The sequence below is a fragment of the Brachycentrus maculatus genome, unplaced genomic scaffold (assembly GCF_059751285.1).
Source record: "Brachycentrus maculatus isolate JH-2025_06_01 unplaced genomic scaffold, ASM5975128v1 h1tg000018l, whole genome shotgun sequence".
NCBI lineage: Eukaryota > Metazoa > Arthropoda > Insecta > Trichoptera > Brachycentridae > Brachycentrus > Brachycentrus maculatus.
In genome coordinates this window covers 949,384-972,455 of record NW_028280772.1, presented here as the reverse complement: position 1 = coordinate 972,455, position 23,072 = coordinate 949,384, and the positions used below count along the sequence as shown (strand labels likewise).

The 23,072-nt window shown below is 36.2% G+C and overlaps 1 protein-coding gene across 1 annotated transcript; it reads right to left on the bottom strand.

Annotated features, from left to right (window-relative positions):
- Positions 1-990: 990 nt before the first annotated feature.
- LOC148313143 (cyclin-dependent kinase 9-like) lies at positions 991-22,095 on the bottom strand. Its single transcript, XM_088267359.1, has 3 exons — positions 21,278-22,095; positions 8,680-8,917; positions 991-6,835 (listed from the first exon to the last, which is right to left on the bottom strand). The coding sequence occupies exons 1-3, from the start codon at positions 21,991-21,993 to the stop codon at positions 6,545-6,547; spliced, it is 1,245 nt and encodes a 414-aa protein (XP_088123485.1). The 5' UTR covers positions 21,994-22,095; the 3' UTR covers positions 991-6,544.
- Between the last annotated feature and the right edge of the window lie 977 nt (positions 22,096-23,072).

The window sequence follows — 23,072 nt, the reverse complement described above, 5'->3', positions numbered from 1 at the left end:
GGCATTCTTAATTTCTTCCTTACTTATCTCTCTTGAATCGTAATAATACAAATAAGAAAATGTAGTTTTGTTACTAACATATTATAATTAAAATAAATATTACCTTCTCAAAAATACAAAAAGGCTTTTTTATTCATCTATATTTTGAAGATAAACCATACCTTATGCCATCACTGTTCAGGTAAGAGTCGCCAACATTGAAATATATTTTTGAGATATTGAGATATACAGATATTGATATGTATACAGTTTTTGAGACTTTGAAAATATGAAGACATGTGAATCAGCCTCATTTAGAGTCTGATGAGATATTGATTCCAGAGATTATGTAGAGTAGAGCATCGATTATCCGGATTGATTGAGGATGAAGGCAGTCCGGATGCTTATTCGGAAATTGATAAGGAAAGGCACATTAAATATTAACACATTGTTTGCAGAAAACGCTTAAAAGCGTCTTTCACTTACTGTTTGTAGAGAGTGGGTGACCCTTATAAGCGTTCTATTTGCTTACTTTTGGTAGAGCGCGAGATGCCAATAAACATTTTACAGATCGTAAATAGGTTTGTGGTTAGACTAGTCGCCAGATAACCTTTCCAAACTAAAAATTAACAAATCATTTGTTATATGCAAGCACGTAAATGTGGTAGTAAAATGAATGACTTTTTTTCCCTCAAAATTTATCTTCATCGTATAGTAGAATGCAAAAACCTTGAAATTAATGTTACTACCTACCTACCATGCTGGAGAACTTAGGTTCGATTCCGGGGGGTGGTCAAAATAAATATTAGTGATATTTCCCTTTAATATTAATTCAACATTACCCTGGACTGGTTTGGATTATTCATAAAGCGCCACTTTCGTAAAGTACTACCTCAAGGGCGCTAACGTATTAAATGATCAAGATAGCACTGCATCAATATGATGCAGTGCCCTATGCACCATTGAGTGCAGATAAGGGATAAAAGAATACATGATGTAAATAATAACAAATTTTGGAATATCATGTAATGTATTTTTATTTGTTTGTTATACATTTATCACATACATTGAATACAATAATGAAAATAAAGAAGAGAAAATAAAATTTGAGTAAATACATTTTAACATTTAAAAAAAAATAGCAGGGGCAATCATTAAATAATGATCACAGACATATATTATATCATATTTTAGACATTGAGCTATTTTAGACATTGATATATTTTAGACATTGATATATTTTAGACACTGAAATATTTTAAACATTGAGATATTTTAGACATTGAGATATTTTAGACATTGAGCTATCTTAGACACTGAGCTAATAATATTTTACTGAATAAATGTTTGAAAGATCAGTATAAATATTCAAATAGATGCCCCTGACAGTAATCAAATTGAATAAAAAAAATAATGTTAGTTAGGAATGATTTTTACAAACTGAATCTTCCGGGTGAACTGAGAATTGAAATAAATGCTAATAAAATAATATTGCACTGTGTTCCCCGGAAGGATTCTTACAAAAATCGGCTTGATACCGAGGCCTTTGGTTTAGGAGAATGTCACCCATTATATGGGTCAGTCAATTAAAGTATCAGCTTTTGAAAATCCTTAATTTTTTATCAGTCATTGTAATAAAAATATATAATTAAAATGGTTTTCTTTAAAACATTACCGCTAAAAAAATGTTGAGCGTATTAATTCTGGTGTAATATTAAACTATTAGGAATTACGGAGTTTAAATAAAGATTCTTCAGTTTTATAAAGCTGAAATGTTCAGCTTATAATACTGGTAATAAACTACTAGGAATCACAAGGTTCAAATAAAGGTTATTCCATTTTATAAAGTTTTGGACCAGAATATACTCACGAAATGTTGAGCTTATAATTCAGATAATGTTAAACTAATGGGAATCATGAAGTTGAAAATAAAGGTCGTTCGGTTTTATACAGCTGAGGACGAGAACTTACTTGAGAAATGCAGAGCTTATAATTCTGGTAACGTTAAACTATTAGGAATCATAGAGTTTAAATAAAGATTCTTCGGTTTTATACAACTGAGGACGAGAACATACTTGAGAAATGCGGAGCTTATAATTCAGATAATTTTAAACTAATAGGAATCACGAAGTTTAACTAAAGATTGTTAGGTTTTATAAACCTGGGGACGCGAACATACTAGAGAAATGCGGAGCTTATAATTCAGATAATTTTTAACTAATAGGAATCACGAAGTTTAACTAAAGATTGTTAGGTTTTATAAACCCGGGGACGCGAACATACTAGAGAAATGCGGAGCTTATAATTCAGATAATTTTTAACTAATAGGAATCACGAAGTTTAACTAAAGATTGTTAGGTTTTATAAACCCGGGGACGCGAACATACTAGAGAAATGCGGAGCTTATAATTCAGATAATTTTTAACTAATAGGAATCACGAAGTTTAACTAAAGATTGTTAGGTTTTATAAACCCGGGGACGCGAACGTACTAGAGAAATGCGGAGCTTATAATTCAGATAAAGTTAAATAGGAATCGTGAAGTTTAACTAGAGATTCTTCGGTTTCATAAAGCTGGGGACGAGAATATACTCGAGAAATACTAATTTTTTACACATCATAATTTAGCGTCGTAACGACTTTTAGTACAAAAATCAGTTATAAATTTTTAAGTACATATTTACATGCCAATCATTTGTATCCTCCATATACCGTACAAACGGGTCACTTCCTCAAAAGTATATATCATTTCTTAACTATCACAATAATTTTCCACACAATGTGTGTTTGTATACAAACTTGGCCTAACACTTTGAGTTTAAAACTAAAGTAACATTTTTGGTAAATACTAGCTAATATATTGTTCTTAGAGCGAGTAAGCAAAGAGTATGTCTCGGACATCTTTTATCAACTAACGATAAAGCGGGAATCATAAGGAAGAATTACGCTAGAAAAATCATCTTTACCAAAATAAGGTCCAGTTCAAATATATCTTAGTCTTTGCATTCACTTGTCAGTACATGTGTTTGTTACACCGAGGCATGGGGTGAGATATAGCGCTTCTCCAAAAGGACGGGAACACACATCCTACCGTCGTATCACTCCTCCCTCCCTTTCTAGCAAGTGCCCGAGGCACCCGCGCCGACTCCACATAAATATAACTTTGTTCTACTAAATAACTCTAAAAATGTAACAATACGTAAGCGGAGAAAATTGTATCAAAATAAAATGCAACTAGAAAAATATTGAGAATTCACGTAACGTCCATCTAATAATAAGAGTATATCTAACAGTGAATAAATATGTATACATTTAGAACATTCAGCACACATCAATTTTAATTTTACAATATCCTTCAATTTAAATGTAAGGAGCATTTAGTTTTTTTTTTTAAAGTGTATATCAAAAAAATTACTAATGGAATTTTTGTATATCATAAAAAAATGACTTCATATCACAAAAGAATTTGAAAAAAAAGCTTAAAAATACATAATTACGGTAAAACCTCGTTTTTACGTTTTCCGTTATTCGTGCAGAAATATTGTACAGTGGAATCCCGGAATCTGGTCTAATTGGGCCCGTGGCCTGTTCGGATTTGGGAAAGTTCAAATAAGCTGAGAAATTTGTAATACAGCACATACATAGCACTTTACACTACTGTAGTTACGTTATACACGCCGCTGTTTTTTGTGTTCGTTTTGTGTTTTTTCTTGTTCATGCAGCTTTGATGTTAATGAAGTACTTTATGACGTTGTTTCTTTTAACACTCTTCAGACAAGTGATTTTTAAGCCTGTGGACTGCTGGCAACAAGATTTGATAATTATGTACATATAGTTAAGACCTTAACAAAGAGATTGGTATATAATATTCATATAAAAAAATTAAATATGTAATTTCTTCTATTTTGACTTTGAAATATGCCCGGCACAGAAGAAAATACCCCTCTCGTCCATAGTGTGTTATTACGTACATTATTTGCAACTATTTTTACATTTCAGTCTAATATTACAGTACTGTATACTTTATTAATTTTTCAAAAATTTTTTAACGAAATTAGGTTATATATTATAAATTTTGTATTACTAAAAGTGTTCTTCAGTCTTTTTGTGTTTTTTTTTTAATGATTTCCTACAAATGTTAAAATCGGATTTCCACTGTACATATTTGTGTTTAGCTTTCATAGCAAGTAACGTAAACATACCCTCAGAAAATGAGCGCATCAGTAAGTAACATTTTCATTTGATATTTCATAATTTTTTATCAGTCTCTGGAAAAAATGAGATTTTACCGCATTATCTATAAACTTTTTTCCCCTTGAGATCTGCTGCTTAAGAAATAAAGATAATACCTTTTAAAATCTAAACAAAAATAATTGACAGTCCTTTTGCCAGTCTAATCACGCAGTTAATTTGCATATTTTGTAAACGTAATGAAAATATTTCGTAATAAATAGCCTGAAATACATGAAAAATCCAGAAATGGAAATTGAAATAAAGTAACATCACATTGGATTAAGGAATATACATTTAAAGCCCAGCATTCGTTAAGTTGCCACTTAATTTTCTCTAAATCCCGGTAACATTTTAGGTAATCGATTTATTTTCTTAAAACACCGTTTTTGCATTGAAAATATTAGTTTTCCTTTAAAATAATTATATGGTTTTAAAAAGAAGAGTTATTGAAAGGAAAGGAGTAAAAAAAAAATATGAAAATATTTTTTGTATATATACACTGAATAATGAAAAAATTCCACTGTACATTCTTTAAAAAAAATCAGGCGTGAAGAGACATGTGACCTCTCCGGTGGAATGAAGGCAACTTAACAAATGCCGGGCCTTAAACGAAGAGAACTGTATTAATAACTTGAAATTTATGGCGGTAACGAGCGTAGAAATCAATTGGAAAAAGGTAAGGTTATCGTATAATTTACTTATTAAAATAAAATCACAGTAGACTTTGAATTGGTAACATTAAATATAAAAGAATAAACAAATTTGTTGTAAAAACAATAAATAGCTTTGTAAGAAATGAGTGTATGCGAGTTAGTTATGTACAATAATTTTGCGAGTGAGTATATTTATACAAAGTATATCATTTTGTAAATGAGTACATATGTGCAAGTTATATAAGTGTATAAACGAGTATACATATAGTCATGAAGCTTAATTTCGTATCGTGCTTTTTCTAGTGAAGTATCCCCTGGCTGGGGAAATTGTCACAACGCTTGGAAGCATTACGTTACTAACACATAGAGAATGTCACCTTTCATGGAAGACTAACAAATTGATTACGCCATACTGGCAAGTTGGCAACGTTATTAGTCGGTAGCAATATGGCGGGGGTCCGGCGTGGTCAGCTCACGCGGCGAGACAAGCTCGTGTGGGGAGGCCGACTCACGCGGGGAGGTTTCCTCGTGTGGCGTGGTGAACCCACGCGAGGCAATGAACACTTGCGGGGTGGCCAACTCATTGGGGGTGGTTAACACACGCGGAGTGGTTAACTCACATGGCACAGTTAACTCATTGGAGATGGTTAACTCACATGGCACAGTTAACTCATTGGAGATGGTTAACTCATATGGCACAGTTAACTCATGAGATGTGGTTAACTCATTGGAGGTGGTTAACACCTGAGGGATGGTTAACTCATATGGCAAGGTTAACTCATGAGATGTGGTTGACTCATGAGATGTGGTTAACTCATGAGATGTGGTTAACTCATTGGAAGTGGTTAACTCAAATGTCGAGCTTAACTCACGAGATGTGGTTAACTCATATAGCGAAGTTAACTCAGGAGGGGTGGTTAAAACATGTGAAGTGGTTAACCCATATGGCAAGGTTAACTTGTGAGGAGTGGCTAGCGCACGAGAGGTGGCTAGGACGAATGGCGAGTTTAACGCGTGAGGAGTGGTTAAATCAAATGGCGAGTTTAACGCACGAGGAGTGGTAAGATCAAATGGCGAAGTTAACGCACGGGGAATGGTTGAATCAAATGGCGAGGTTAACACGCGAGGGGTGGTTAACTCATGAGGGCTGGTCAACTCGCGAGGGATGGTTAGCTCAAACGGCGAAGTCGTGTCATGTCGGGTAATGAACACGCGCGGGTTGGTTAACTCGTGAGGGGTGGTCAACTCGCGAGGCGGGGTCAACTCACGCAAGCTAGCGAACACGTACGGGCTACCCAAATCTATCGGGGTGGTAATCTCAAGCGGTGAGGTTAACTCATATGGCAAGGTTAAGAACTCTTGAGAGGCGGTTAACATCTCATGAGGGGTGATCAACTCACTTTGGGTGGTTGAATGACGAGGAGTGGTCAGTTGGTGCGGGGTGGTTAGGTAGTGCGGGGTGGTCAGATCGTGCGGGGGGGTCGACTCGCGCGGAGTGGTGGTCAGGTCGTACGAGACGGGTAAGGCGGCCGGGTTGAGGAACTGGCTGGGAGAGTGGATGAGCTCGTCGGGGGTGGTGAGGTCGTGGGTGACGATCAGGTGGGGTGGGCAGTGCGGAGGGGTGGAGTCGTCCGGGGTGGGGGAGGGGGTCTCGTGCGGGCTGCTCAACAGGTGACAGAGCTAAAAGACCCGGTCCTGGAAGCCCGTGTCTTGCACGACGGAGCTGGGCTTGGTGGGCACGCCGAAATGCGGCAGTCGCGAGGGCTTGCGCGGCGCCAGGTACTCGAACATGCTCTGCGTGTGCTGCGCCAGCATGGCGGCCAGCTCGCAGGGCATGGGGTCGGTCCAGAAGAAGTCGTGGTTGAGCGCCGTGTCGCTGTCGTAGCGCTTGGCCGGGTCCAGCTGCAGCAGCTTGTCCAGCAGGTCGCAGCCAAACGGGTCCTTCACGTACGGCTTCAGGCGCTCCTTCACCTGCAACCAACATTCCCGCTGTATTCTCCTTCCCGGCTGGATGCGCCCTATCTGCACCACCAGACTTAGTGTTGATTTATTCGGCAGTCAGTTTGTGATAAAATCTATACACTTTTAATTTAAGTTTTACATAGTAAATACCACTATTTCTGAAAATACACTGTTTGAAAATGATGTTGAATGGATGGAAACACCTGTCACAACAGATTTTAAGAAAAAGTGGTATTAACTAATTAAAACTTAAATTAAAAACTAACTTCAGAACTTCCTTCCTTTTCTGTGTCCAAAATTTGTTAACAATAACATCCTTTTTTACATTTGAAAGTTAACTTTAATTAGTGTCAGTGGCAGCAACAATCGGTGTATTAAGTAGTGGAAACAAAAAGCTCGGTGCGATATCATATTGCGAAGTGAGGCAAGAAAATACTTTCAATGTGCAAAATTAAAGAATATGACAAATTAAGCTGAAAGAAGGCACTTCACTACGGTGCAGGAGGCCTCGGGTTCGATTCCCAGGGAGTCAAAACAAAAATAAAACACTCTTGATTAATACAGCTGACTAAAAAAGGTAAATTGTACTCTGTTATCATTAGGCAAAATTGCAGATAATACCAAATCATACATTTTTCTGTGATGGTTCCAAAGTAGACACATTCGTGTAGTATCACATTTGTCTACAATGACTAACAATTAAATCAGTTTTCTAAAAAGAAACCATTTTGCAAAACTGTTTTGAGAAATAAAACCGTTTAAAAGAACAGTTTCAGTTTTTTTATTTTAACTAAATAGTTAACTAACTAACCATCACGCCGCTTCCCCGCAGGGGTAGGCAGAGAGAATAGAGCGCCACACCACTCTGTCCTTGCAAACATTCTTCGCCTCTTCCACGTTCATGCATCTCCTTATACATACCCGCCGATTGTTTTTTTTTAGTTGGTTAACTAAAAAGTTCAAGGGAGATGCTCTAATGCGAGGGTGGCCAACCCGCGGCCCGCCGGGCGTCTACTTGCGGCCCGCAGAGCATTTCACACATTTTTTTAAGTGTACATAAAACCACCAAAAGAACATTCCATCGTGCGTAGTTTATATCACATCCCATATATGGAAGTATTTCATTATCGTGACAATTTCTTCTATGGTATTTTCGTGTTAACAAACAATCGCAACATTTTGTGATCGACTTTTAACTACACATTGATAATAATAATACAAGCTGCTATAACTGACTGCTAGAGCGACACAATGTAAAAGCTAGTTATACAGTAGCCATGATACTAGCAAAAAATCTAACCGATATTCAGATGTTAATTGGTTAAGGAATGTTTGGAGTGTGGACGACATAAGAAAAAAAACTGAAGATAATTTGAAAAATCGAGCATCCAAGTTTCTTATTTTATGCTTCTAGCATTGGATGAAAGTACAAACCTTACAGACACCGCCCGAGTGGTTTTTATCAGGGGCGTTTATTTCATGTTTCCTTTGAATAATAAAAGAAATTTTGTTTTACGGCCCGGTAAGAAATCTGATTTCTAAAATCTGGCCCGGCTGCTGAAAAGGTTGGCCACCCATGCTCTAATGTGTAAAGGCAAATAGCCGTAACTCAAGTTGCGGCTGTTTGGCGTAATACGGCTTAAAGCATTCTTATAACTGGCCTCTATCATAAACAATCACAGATTGTGCTCTATCTCTTTCCTTTACCGAGATATTCATTATCCAAATACCTGCAAAATTGTATTTGATGCATGTTTTGGCAAAAAACATTATTTGAAGTTAACTTTAAACTCTTTTATCTCAAAACTGGTGTTTTTAACATGCGGCTATTTGGCTTTGCACATTAGTCCTACCTTCCTCTTCTGGCCCTTGGGCAGCTCCATCTTGTTGTACAGGTCCAGCAGCTCTACGCCGGGCCACACGTCGGGAGTGCAGCTTCCGCACAGCTGGGAGATGAGGATCAGCTGCTGCTGCTCGGTGTTGCCCTGCATGATGGGGGACCTGGTCCACATCTCGGCCATGATGCACCCAGCCCCCCACATGTCCACGGGGGGTCCGTAGTTCCGCTCGCCCAGCAGCAGCTCGGGAGGCCTTTAAAATATTCAAAATAAAAAACGTAAGAAAAAATCCTCTTCGAAGTTATATCGCATATGCAAAAGCAAAATTAATCAGCGGTACTTTTAGTCGCTTATATTTAAGTCGGAATGTTTGGATAAGGGAAAAGACCAAAGTAACATATGTGGCTCAAATAATCGCAGAACTAAAGTGGAACTGGGCAGGTCATGTCGGCTGTCCAAACTCAAAACACAGTAAGGGACATTTTTTTTGTAGTACGTTTTTTTGCATTTTTCGACTACGTAGATTCTACTTAGTCCAAAAATACAAATAAAACACTCATACTTACTATTCTTTGACTCGCCCACCCGAGGTCCACATCAGCCTGAGCTTTCAGGACTCTACGGTATATTAACACATTGTTGTCGGGCAGTGTTTTCATCAACCCTGACCTAAATAAGTATACTAATTAGGGTCGTATACTAACCACTAATCGTGTCGGGTTGTGGTACCGTGGTTAGTGTCGCGGACTCTCGAGTCAGAGTTTCTAGGTTCGAACCCACTCTAGCACAATTTGATGCTTATTTTAAATAATGAGCCGCTAAGCCTTGCAGAAATAGCATGAAATAAAAATTTGTTAATAATAAAATCACAAAAATTTATCTTTTCAATATCAAAAAAAAAATAAGTAAATGCAAACCCAATTCCGATCTGTAAAATGTTTTTTGGCATCTCTCGCGCTTCACCAAATTAAGCAAATAGAACACTTATAAGCGTCTCCTCCTCTCTACCAACAGAATGTAAAAGACGCTTTTAAGCGTTTCCAGCAAAAGAATGTGTTAATAAACTTTCTTATTCACTGATGTTTATTTCTTTTAAAAAGAAGATGTATCACACTCATCATTCATCGATCACTTTGTGTAATACACAAAGTGAAGGATAAATGATAAGGAGTGTTATATTACCATACCACAAAGTTAACAATGCATTTAATATATAAAATATAGAAGATGAATCATTTATGAGTCTCTGACATTAGTGCAATGATCATGCCTGCACGTAAGCCCTGACACAATTTGCATTTGATAACACAAATGAGAACACAACCTTTGGTATCTCATTAGCAAAATCATAACGCAAGATAAGCGATGCAGAATGCAGCTGCTAGACTGAACAACATTTTATCGCCAATAAATAAGGTCAATAGGCACTGGAGAGTTCAACTATTGGATAATATCCACGATAGAATAACATTTACTTTGGACTTTGCAGATAGTGCACAATTCAACGCAAACAACTGATAAAACTCAATATTAAATTATACACAAATACAAAATGAAGCTATGATTCACAACATTTTGAGTGCGTCCAAATACTAGTGCACAAAATCTGGATTGCCTCCAATTTCAGGAGTTATTTTCTTTTTTTTTTTCGTCCGCCCTGTAAATGCCCAGACTTCCATATTCTTCTTCATCTTTGATGAGATGTCAAAAAATAATATGAAATTATAATTCAGTTGAAAGATTTGTGTGTCCAAAATCTTTTTCTTCTAACCCTTATCCACACCCGATGGTGTATAGGACACTGAAACATATTGACACAGTGTTATCTTGATCAGTACTTACATGAAGGCGAGGTGATCACCCCTGCGCTTCGCGGACCAGCCCAGGTTAATATTGAATAAATATTAGAGTGTGAAATCACTAATATTTATTTTCACTCCTCCCCTGGGAATCGAACCCGAGACCTCCAGCACCGTGGCTAAACACGCTGACCATTACACCACGGAGGCGGACAAAAATATACTTGCAAATACTTGTTAAAAAATATGGGTTTTTTCCACTTGGGAGTTATTTCTACATTTTGTCATCTCAACATAGATGAAGAAAAATATGGAAGTCTGCATATTTAGAGGAGTTATGAACTGTCATTGGCTGGTTAAATGATTACTTTACACACGTGCAACATTCACCATTTTAACCATGATTGTCAACCACACTACTCAAATTTTTGAAACTCCTAGATATATTGATCAAACTGATAACACAGTAAATATCGCTCACTCCTTTCAAGAACGTCATAAATCAAAAAACTTGATTTTTCAGAAGAACGTTTTTAAAGTTTAAAAATATAACACAATGTATTAAAAATAAATATCAAGCCACTTATTGAACTTTTTACTGTGCAACAGATCTTTTTAAGTAAAACCTGAAAGTTTTTTCTCCATTTGAAAAATATTTGGTTTATTTTAAAAAAATAATTGAACAATACATTTTCTTCAAAATGCAAAAACAACACTTTCTGCCCTGTGGCGGGTAAATATTAAGTTAAAATTATGCTGCTTTTGCTGGGATATTGTACATTTTCTGGGCATTCCGAAAATATGCACAACTGAAAATTGACGATTTTTGATTTATGACGTTCTTGAAAGGAGTGAGCGATATGAGTTCACAACAGCCATCTGTGTTCGATTGAGAAAAGTGTTGTGAACTCATATGTACTGTGTCATGAGTTTGATCGATATGTTTAGGAGTTAAATTTAGGTAAAACATGAGCAGTGTGCTTGCCAATCATGGGTAGAATGGTGAGTGTTACGCGTGTGTTTCCCGCAAACAATGTGTTGATACCCATTAATATCAAGTACATTTATATTAAGTCACAAAACGCGAGTGTCAGAAATGAAGACTCTAAGAAGCATATCTGGAAAGAGTATACGAGATAGAATAAGGAACACCAGGATAAGGGAAATATGAGAGATGGAAGATGTCGTTAGGTGGGGAAGGCAACGAAGGAGACAATGGTATGCGCATGTGAGGAGAATGGAACCATCCAGACTCCCCCACATTGCACTGTACGGCCAACCCCGAGGTACACGACTACCGGGCAGACCACCAAATCACCTTGTGTATACACGCGCAATTTTGTTGTTGTTGAGTTTAACAATGTAAATACGACTAGTTTTGAGAAGTACAGATGTTCTCATTAACAGGTGAAAATGTAAACAGTTTATATCGCTCACTCCTTTCAAGAACGTCATAAATCAAAAAACTTGGATTTTTCAGGAGATCGTTTTTGAAGTTTAAAAATATAATACAATGTATTAAAAATAAATATCAAACCACTTATTGAACTTTTTAATGTGCAACAGATCTTTTTAGGTAATACCTGAAGTTTTTTTCTCCATTTGAAGAATACTTAGTATATTTTTAAAAAAGAATCAAACAATGCCTTTACTTCAAAATGCAAAAACAACACTTTCTGCCCTGTAGCGGGTAAATATTAAGCTAAAAATATCAATTTTTTGCCGGGATATAGTACATTTTATGGGCATTCTGAAAACATGCACAACTGAAAATTGTCGATTTTTGACTTATGACGTTCTTGAAAGGAGTGAGCGATATGTTCACCTACCAAAATGAAAATCTGTAGTTTTCCAAGATGGTCATGTTTGCATGAATAAATTCCATAAAGTTGTCTTATGCAAATGTTTTATCTTTATATTTAAAGTATATTTATAAATAAACGAGATATGGTTATAATTCAAACGTGGCCTCCATTGACCTAAGTCAGATAAATAAGCATGATCTTTATTTCAATACATAAGTCAACATAATAATTAAATAATCGCATACTATGCAACATTTCATAATGATAAAGCAAGTGAAATGGGGCGCAAATTGTTGCATTCTTCATGAAATGGAAAGAGGATGTCAAGGAGGCAATTATTCTATGGAAAGATTACAAAACAAAATGGTGAATCTTCGCAAACAAAACTGTCCCAGGAAGTGAATATTCTATTACTTGAAAACTAATAAAAAATTATATTAAAAAGGAGAAACATCAAAATGGTTATTTTTTAACCGTTGCTAGATCAAAACATATATCCAATACTTGTCACGTTACGCAATAAAGTCAACATATGGCAGAAAAGAAAATGCATTTCAATCATTGATTCGGCAGTAACATTTTGGTGATATCTATTCAAGTCAACATAGTAAATACCATTAATAACTTAAGTACATTGTGACATGCCTTTCAACATCATTATCAAACACCACACATACCATATGTTACATTTTTGTTACAATATAGTAAAACAAAAGGACATAACGGACAAGTGTGGTGTTCTATCCTCCCTGCCTATCCCTGCAGAGAAATGATGTGATGGTAGTAGCAGTAATAAGTGGTATTTACCAAGTAGATATTAAAATAAAAATATAAACATGATAAGGTATCATATGGATAGTTCACAATATGAAAAATATATAATTGTATTAATTTTTGGCGCAGTGCTACTTTCCCATCATACCACTTCGCTGCCAGGGTGGACGGAGAGGATAGAACGCCACACTTGTCACTATACACCTAGCTTCTTTTGCATCCATACATCTAATCATACAGGCTGACTTTCCACTTGATATCGGGTTCTGTTTGATTCTCTTGGCCGTCCTCGTTCATTTCTCCCATTCGTATTTGCGAAAATATACTCCCTCAGTCATTCATCTCGTAGAACCTTTATCAATCTTTTTATTTACACCTGACATATCCTGCCATTCCTTCATCTGTAACTCCGTAGCACATGAATTTTCTTTATCCACATCTAACGGATCGCTTTTCAATAGCACTCACTCGACTTGCACCCTTATTTTGCTAGTTTCATGTTATCAATTCTATACTCACTAACACTCAAAATTTCATTAAAAACTTAAACTAAAAAAATAACTAATAATACACTAACAAAATCGAAATACACATATATACCCTTTTTAATTCATTTCTAACATGTTGATTTGAACAGATAGTAGGTAAAATAGAATTTAATTTAATTAATAAACCCTCTTTTAAATCGCATAGATAAAAATTGTAACTGCCGGCACAAGGTTGATGACATCATCAAAATGTTAGAATACAAAATGAAATTGTCCACAGACATTAGTAATATTTGATTTTACATATCGTGAGTATACTGGCAAAAAACGTTAACTGTAAAATCCCTGTTTGAATAATCCCTGTTATTTAAAGCTTTTAGCCTGAATAAAATACCCGCTATTAAACTTAAAGTTGAATTTACTTTAAAAACCACATATATATGACATTTCAAACTGCTTAGTGTGTTTTGCCAGTTTACAGAACATTGAAAACATTATAATATGCATCATTAATTAAAAATTGCATATTTTAGAGTTAACGTTTTTTGTCAGTACACCCGCGATGTGATAACATCATCAAAATGTTCAAATGCAAAATTGAGTAGATCAAATTGTCCATAGATATTAATTTTGTTTGATTTCACATATCGCTCACTCCTTTCAACAACGTCGTAAATCAAAAAACTTGATTTTGCAGGAGATCGTTTTTAAAGTTTAAAAATATAATACAATATATTAAAAATAAATATCAAGCCACTTATTGAACTTTTTACTGTGCAACAGATCTTTTTAGGTAAAACCTGAAGGTTTTTTCTCCATTTAAAAAATATTTTGTATATTTAAAAAAATAATTAAACGATACCTTTTCTTCAAAATGCAAAAATAACACTTTCTGCCCTGTAGCGGGTGAATATTAAGTTAAAAATATGCTACTTTTGCTGGGATATAGTACCTTTTCTGGGCATTCCGAAAACACGCATAACTGAAAATTTACAATTTTTTATATATGACGTTGTTGAAAAGAGTGAGCGATATGATAACACCATCAAAATGTTCAAATGCAAAATTGAGTTGATCAAATTGTCCGCAGATATTGATAATATTCGTTTTACATGTGATGACATCATCAGAATGTTGAAATGCAAATTAAATTGTGCATAGAAATTAGCAATGTTTGATTTTATGAAAAAAACTTAATCAATCGTAATAAATAGCGCAGACTTACGGATACGTCCATACTCCCGGGATAGTTTTGTCTCGCTATACAGGTACGGCCATATTTCCAGACGGGTTAACGCACCACAAAGAAGCAAAAATAATTGTTCCTCCATTCAGTTATTCACGGTGCTAACCAGTTCCGGACCTATATAGGTTTGCCCGGCACAAGTGTTCACAAGGCAGAGAAGAATAATACGTTTATATTAAATTACAAACTTGTATAATACTATACTTTTTCAGTAAGTGCTAGGAGCTAGCTAGATCCGGGGTTGGTGCTAAATATATGCTGTACTAGTAAACCAAAATACTTCATCTACAAGTTAAACACTATTGAAATGGAATTATATTTGTGTTTAATCAATAGCCAAACTTGAAATCAAGGCAATGGCAGATACTTCTAGAACAAAATCTCGACTTGGAACCTTTGAGATGAGAACTCTCTGATCTATGACCGGAATCACATTACGAGACAGTGTAAGAAACATTCATATCCAGAGCAATGTGTAAGACGGAAGATGGGGATACTGGAATAAACAAAATGTTTGAAGACAGACTTCCACGTATCGCCCTTAAGCATTATCGAACGAATGAAACATTCGTTTGATAATGCCCTAACAAGGCGAAACAATTGTCACAATATAATTTTTTTATGTGTTTTTGTTAATAAAATACAACTTAGTAAACTCAAAAAATCTGTGTTTGATTTAAAATTAATACATAAATTAAAATGGAGTTCTACAAATTAAACGCCAAATCAATAAATATTTAGTTACTGTCCATGGATTATTTGAATCGAACGAGTGAATAAAGAACAATAAAACAAATTTATGAAGCGAATGTAGTTGGAAATAGAAGCCAAGGAAGACCAAAGAAGCTAGCTTAGGCTGAGGTAAGCATTATCGATAAAATTAAGAAAGGTGTGTTGAGTAGGTTTGGGCACGTGAATCGAATGAGTGAAGAAAGAATAGAAAAACAAATTTATGAGGCGTATGTGATTGGTAATAGAAGTAAAGGAAGATCGAGAACAACTTAGCATGATCAAGTATTTCAAATACTTGGGAGTCAGGTCAGGAGCTGGAATAATCGGCGGGTATGTATGAGATGCATGAATGTGAAAGAGGGAAAATTTATTGCAAAAGTGGCTATTTGCTCTGCCTGCCCCTGAGGAGCAACGGAGTGATGGTTAGTTAGTTTTTTCATGCATTATAAGTCATTACTATTGTGGATTATGCATAGTAGTTTTTAGTTTATACAGTCAATTCTCAGTTAGTGTTTGGTTATTAATGTATGTTTCCATGTTTTCTGTGATAAGTTGCGACAACCCTGACATTTTGTGAAAGTTCTAGCTGTGTTTTTCAGAGTTAATGGGGGCACAAACAACACACACTGTACATAAGTCTACAAAAAAGATAATTCTATTTTTTAATAAAATTATAATTATATATACTTAATTCGGTTTTATTTTAGTAAAAAAAATTATGACCCAACCAGCTCAACACCATACAGCGCTGAAATGATTAATAATGAATGCTTATATTGCGGACAAAGAATAGGTAGGAGGGTAGAGCTAGATGACAAGCTCTCTAAGGCAGTTTGGAAACGGAGAGAAAATGGAAGATGAGAGGATGACTAAAATTATATATTTGACGTGTCGCTCACTCCTTTCAACAATGTCATATATCAAAAATCGTCAATTTTCAGTTGTGCATGTTTTCGGAATGCCCAGAAAATGCACTATATATATTTTTGTCTTAATATTTACCCGCTACAGGGCAGAAAGTGTTGTTTTTGCATTTTGAAGAAAATGTATTGTTTAATTATTTTTTTAAATTTACTAAATATTTTCCAAATGGAGAAAAAACATTCAGGTTTTACCTAAAAAGATCAGTGTCACAGTAAAAAGTTCAATAAGTGGCTTGATATTTATTTTTAATACATTGCATTATATTTTTCAACTTTAAAAACATTCTCCTGAAAAATCTAGTTTTTTGATTTATGACGTTCTTGAAAGGAGTGAGCGATGTGTGGATAAGACAAGGATAGTATTGAAGAGGTATAAGATTTGAGGAAGTTAGGATTATATACCGGAACATTCATCCCCTTTCGCTACCCTTGCAAGTAAACGGAGTAAAAATCATTAGTTAAAAGTCAAAAACAAAATTAAAAATTTATCCTTAGAAACCACAAGTGCAGTATATTCCAACATCCGACAATACTCATTTGTATTTCAAAACCATTTGTGATATAATTATCACAAATTGTTTGCGGGAAACGCTTAAAAGCATCTTTTACATGCAGTTGGTAGAGAACATGAGACGCTTACAAGCGTTCTATTTGCTTACTTTTGGTAGAACGCGAGAGATGCTCAAAACATTGTACAGATCAGAATCGGGTTTGCGGTAACTTGTGATTAGTATAAGACCGTAATTAGGGAAGGAATTGATGAAAAACCCGCCCGAAAACAATGTGTTAATTTCCTAAATTTCCACGTTATCTAATTCATTCACCACTGAAAACATGCTTACTGAAAAAATTGCTAATATATTATAACTAGTTAACTAACTAACCGCAACACCCCTTCACTGCAGGAGCAGGCAGAGAGAATAGAACACCACACCACACCACAATCTCCAGAGCCTGCTTCATAGTTTTCACCTTTCATCTCAAAGATTGAACATGAAAATCTCCATAAACAAAACAAAGAGCATTGTGACTTGGAGACATCCAGTACGATGCAAACTTGCAATCAATAATAAAATCATAGAGCAAGTTATGCAATTCAAGTATTCGGGCGTCCCAAGTGTCCAGCAGCAATAACCTGTACAATGAAGTAAGAGAGCAAGCAAACAAGGCCTCTGCTGTAACTGGATGCTTAAAAAAATGTATGGAGAAATAAATACATGCTGAAAGAGCGTAAAGTGAGAATCTATAAGACCTGCGTAAGACCGATCTTGACATACGGCACAGAAACAAGAGCTGACACCGCAAAAACAAAAAGCCTTCTTAGGACATCCGAAATGAAGACTCTACTACCCATGCAGGCCTAACACTTTGCGACAGAGTAAGAAACTCTGAAATAAGAAAAATCTGCAATGTTGAAGATGTTGTGCGATGGGGAAGAGAAAGAAGACTTTCCGAAAAAAATCATGTGGGAAGAGCTAGTTCGGATCGAGTGGTGAGGATAGCAGCGGACAGCAGCATAAGCGGGATCAGACCCCCAGGAATACCACCTAAACGATGGACAGATAGCTGGTCTTCCGGAGAACGACAGGACATAGTCCTAAAAAAAGAAGAAGACCACACCACAAGCAATCTCAGCCTCTTCCACGTTCATGCATCTTCTCATACATACCTGACGATTATTCCAACTCCTGACCTGACCACATATATATATGAAATACTTGATTACGACAAGTTTTCCTCGACTTATATTTCCAGCTACTTACAACTCATATATTTGTTTTACCGATCATTCTTCACTCCTTCGTTCTACATGTCCAAACCACAATAACCTTTTTTAATTTTGTCTATAATGCTTACGTCAGCCTTACATTCTCTTCTTATTTTATAATTCGAACATCATACATCGTTTTGCGGCACTGAGAGATAACATTTTTTCTGCATTCAGTTTTTCTCATCCTTCTTTATAATAATATTATAGAATTTCAAAAATAGTGTTAGAAAAAAATGATATCATGCTATCGGGTATGGCCGATTCACTGAAAAATAAGCGGCTCGTTTGCATTATATACTTGGGACTGAGTGTATGCGATTGAAAATCAGTAGGAGACAGAAAAACTATTTATGTAAGGCAATCCAATAGAAAAAACCTAATTAAACAAAGATTTACTGAACTGGTTAAGTGCTTTTTTAATTATATAACATACAACAGGCGTGCACTTCTTCGTAAAAACCTTTTGCGCGCATAATTTTTCATGTTATTATGTCACACCCGTGTGTCATAATTTATTTTTATTAATATTTTTCTCAATGCTTTGAATTAATCAACACACCTTAGGACGGGAAAGTTATTTCTACCCGTTTGGTCGATTGATACTTAAGGATGGAAAGGGTATTTTTAACTTCTGCACGCCCTTATTTCAAAGTCAGAAAAGAAGGAATTATTTAATGTTTTTATATGAATATCATGTATCAATCTCTTTGTTGAGGTTTAACTACATGTACACGATTATCAAGTCCCGTCGCCAGCGGTCCACAGATGTTAAAAACGCCCATCCGAAATGTGATAAACATATTTTTTTTAAGTTATATATTTTTTCATTTATTTATATATTGATAAAAACGATAAGAAAAATAAACGAAAGTACTCAGTATTCCTTTTGTTTTTCTACCTGTTGGTATATGGACTTTATTTCATCCATTTTGATGGATAAAAAATATTCTAAAATAAAGAGTTTTCAAATGTTTTTTTTTTTTTTAATAATCTGAATATGTCACCGCTTACAAGTACACATACACCCCACACAATAGCGAAATGCTACTGATCTGCTACTTGTTTCAAATTCATATGAATACTGATAATTTACATATTTGTTAAATGAAAAAACAAGCTCCGCCTGTTCAAGAGTACAACGTATGTTTGGAGGAAGTTTCTACACATTCTACCCATACTCGATACTGTTAACGTTCGACGTGTATATTAGTCACGCTCGGTCAACAGGTCAAAAGAGCTTTTTATTTAATTTGATATTTTTATTCAATCACTTGAAGCTAATAACGTCAATCAGTGTACAAAATCGGTAGTATATTGCATATATCTGGCGCTTGGCCATTTGACATCTAAGACCTAATATAAAGAGAAGGAATACCACCTCAAGGATGGAAAGGTAGCTGGTCTTTCACCTCCCAGGAGCGGATTCCGAGAATAACAGGACACAGTCCTAGCTAAAGAAGAAGGGTAGTCCTAGCTAAATGAAATTCTGTTGTTTCGACGTAGTTATACAGAGTTCATCCTTACTTTGGAAGGATAAACTCTGGACCGCCGCATCCCCGCGGAGGTAGGCAGAGAGACTAGAACGCCACACCAATCTGCCTTTACAAACAATCTTCCACATTCGTGCGTCTCCTCATACACACCGATTATTCCAAACATTTATCTGTTAAGTTAAATATCAAAATACAGGTATTTCTTTGTTGGAGTTTGTTGGGTGTCGCAGACAGGTTCCAAGTTTCTAGGTTCGACCCCCTCTGTCACAACTTGATTCCTATGTTCAATTGCAAGCCAAAAATTTTCGTTTTATTTTGGTCTGTGGAAAGTAGTTGTAACTCAATCAAATGTGGGAGAATTGATAAAATCCAGCTTTGAAGATGTTAAACAATAGACTAAGACCCATTGCCATATATCGCTCACTCCTTTCAACGTCATATATAAAAAAACTTGATTTTTCAGGAGATCGTTTTTAAAGTTTAAGAATATAATAAAATGTATTTAAAATAAATATCAAGCCACTTATTGAACTTTTTACTGTGCAACAGATCTTTTAAGGTAAAACCTGGAGATTTTTTCTCCATTTGAAAAATATTAAATATATTAAAAAAATTAACTAAACAATACCGTTTCTTCAAAATGCAAAAACAACACTTTCTGCCCTGTGGCGGGTAAATATTAAGTAAAAAATATGCATTCCGAAAACATGCACAACTGAAAATGGACGATTTTTTAAATATGACGTTGTTGAAAGGAGTGAGAGATATTTGTCTGCTATGTGGATGACGCTGTTGTATTCGCTGAGACTGAAAGGGACCTGCAACTACTCTTGCACGCATTCCATCTTGCTAGTCAGAAATACAATATGACTATATCCGCTACAAAGACCAAGAGCATGGTGTGCTCTCGGATCCCAGTGGGATGTAGCGTGACTGTGGATGGCGTCTTAGTAGAGCAGGTGGAAAAGTTTAAATACCTGGGTGTGGACCTGTGTAGTCAAACGGATCTGCGATGCCAAGTGATGGGGCAAGTAAATAAGGCTGCAGCCATCTCAGGATTGCTGAAAAGAGCTATATGGAAAAATCCTGAGATGAAGATCGGCAGCAAAATCAAGATTTACAAAACTTGTGTCCGACCCATTATGACATATGGAATCGAAAGTAGAGCGGACACCGTTGCCACAAAAATGCGCTTAGTGTGTCAGAAATGAAGACTCTAAGAAGCATATCAGGCGAGATGGAATAAGAAACGCCAGGATCAGGGAAATATGCGAGATCGAAGATGTCGTCAGGTGGGGAAGGCAACGGAGGAGACAATCGTATGCGCATGTGAGAATGGAACCATCCAGACTCCCTCACATCGCACTGTAGTGCCAACCCCATGGTAGACGACTCCCGGGCAGACCACCAAAGAGATGGGTCGATAGCTGGGAATTGACATCGCAGGAGGCTAATCCCTCACAAACAGGCCACAAGGCCTACACCAAGATGAAGAAGATATTTAAGGGATTGAAAGCTGAAGCAACGGTGGGTAACTGAGGGAAATAATAGTTCATGCAAGATGACAAAGGTTGCGACATACCGGTACCACAGTGTGACGACGCGATTAGTGTACTTGTTGGCAGCTCCGGTCTTGGCAACACTGTAAGCTCTCGCGAGTCCGAAGTCGGCTAGTTTCAAGATGCCCTCTTTGGTGATCAACACATTGGCGGCCTTCATGTCGCGATGTAACACCTTGTTGTTGTGGATGTAGTACAGGCCGTTCAGCATCTGCTGCATCACTTTCTTTATCTCGCCCAAATTGAATTTCACGTTCACGTTCGACAGCAGTCCGGCTAAATCGTGTTCGCAGAAATCGAACACCAAGTAAAAAGTCGACCGGAACTTATTGTAAGCCGACGCCTTGGTGCGACAGATCTCGATCAAGTTCACCACGTTTTCGTGCTTCAACAGTTGCAAGATGCGAATCTCTCGGAGCGCGGTGATAGGGAAGCCTTCCTTCTCGTTGTCCATCAGGACTTTCTTCATGGCGACGAACTTCTTGTTGCTGTTTTTCTCCCGGGCTTTGAACACTTCTCCGAAAGTGCCTTGGCCGATCTTGGCGACCTTTTCGTATTTGCTGGACTCGTCGCAAAAAGGAAAATCAAAATCTTGGATGTACTTCTCCTTTTCTCGCAGGTTCATGATTGTGAAAGACGTGGCGGGTATCTGCGAATCGTTACTACCAGAAGTATGCGGCATAGACATACTGGTAAGTAAGTCATTTAAATAATGCGTTCTCATCGGCGGTTGTGACATCTTGCCGGAGAACAGATGGTTTTGTGACGCGAGACGATTCAGCCCGCGGCCAGAAAATATGCCGAGCTACCCGAAGTGACAACAGAAAAATTGGCACTAGACAAGAAAAAAAAAAACATAGAGGAAACGGACAAACTCTAACCAGTGTTGCCAGGTCCTACAAAACTTTTCCGGCAGGTACCTTTAGACACAAAATGTAGGTACGTACCGTGCCTGATCATATTACTACTTATATAGTCTTTGTCATAAAGATATGTATAAGCAGTGGCGTGCAGAGAATTGAAAAGGGTAGGCAGTAGAGGTAGGAAGTAAGATAAGCTACATACTACTTAGTAAGGTAGGGTAGGTACTGGTTGCGTTTTTATATGTGACGCGGATATGTTAGGATAGGCACTACTTTTCTGCCTATATGGAATGCATGCCCCTATGTATAAAGGATAAACACTATCATTCGATATCAGAATATGGAATTATCATGTTTACAAATATGTGTTGCATGAGGGCTGTCAAATTCCAATGTATTGAGTGTATAAAATAATGTTTACTTTGAACATTTGTAATAAATAATATGAATATAAAACACATCATGGATTTAGTATAATAAATCAATGATCTTTTTATAATTGGGATTAAAATCGACAAAAAACTTAGGTACAAAACCATAAAATAATTAGTATTTAATTCACTGGAGGGTATTAGTAAGTTTTGATAATGATCTGTGGGTCATAAAATAGTACCGGTGAACATAATGCACCAACGAATTTAGACGTTTGTAGAAACCCGTATCGCAACTAAGAATTATAATTGTTTAATACCGCGACCGCGGAGTGTGATTAATTATAAACATAATAATAGATTCACGCCTAGGAAGAAAGAAGATTTTGTTGTCTGAGCAAATACGACTTGATAAAAATCTGGCGATTTCAAGAGAATCAATACGATTGTAATTAACTTGAAAGAGGAAAGTGATAAAACAATATTCCCTTGTTTCAAAATTATTAAAAAGAGGAAAAAGCTATCGGAAAATTATTGTGTGCGGAAGGGCTTTAGAATTTTCTAGAATAATGGGCACAAATCAA

Coding starts and splice junctions, on each gene's coding strand:
- LOC148313143 (XM_088267359.1), bottom strand. CDS start 21,993: ATGTCACAACCGCCGATGAGAACGCATTATTTAAATGACTTACTTACC. Junction 8,918..21,277: donor GTCGTCACACTGTGGTACCG/GTATGTCGCAAC, acceptor AATATTTTAAAG/GCCTCCCGAGCTGCTGCTGG. Junction 6,836..8,679: donor CCAAGGGCCAGAAGAGGAAG/GTAGGACTAATG, acceptor TGTTGGTTGCAG/GTGAAGGAGCGCCTGAAGCC.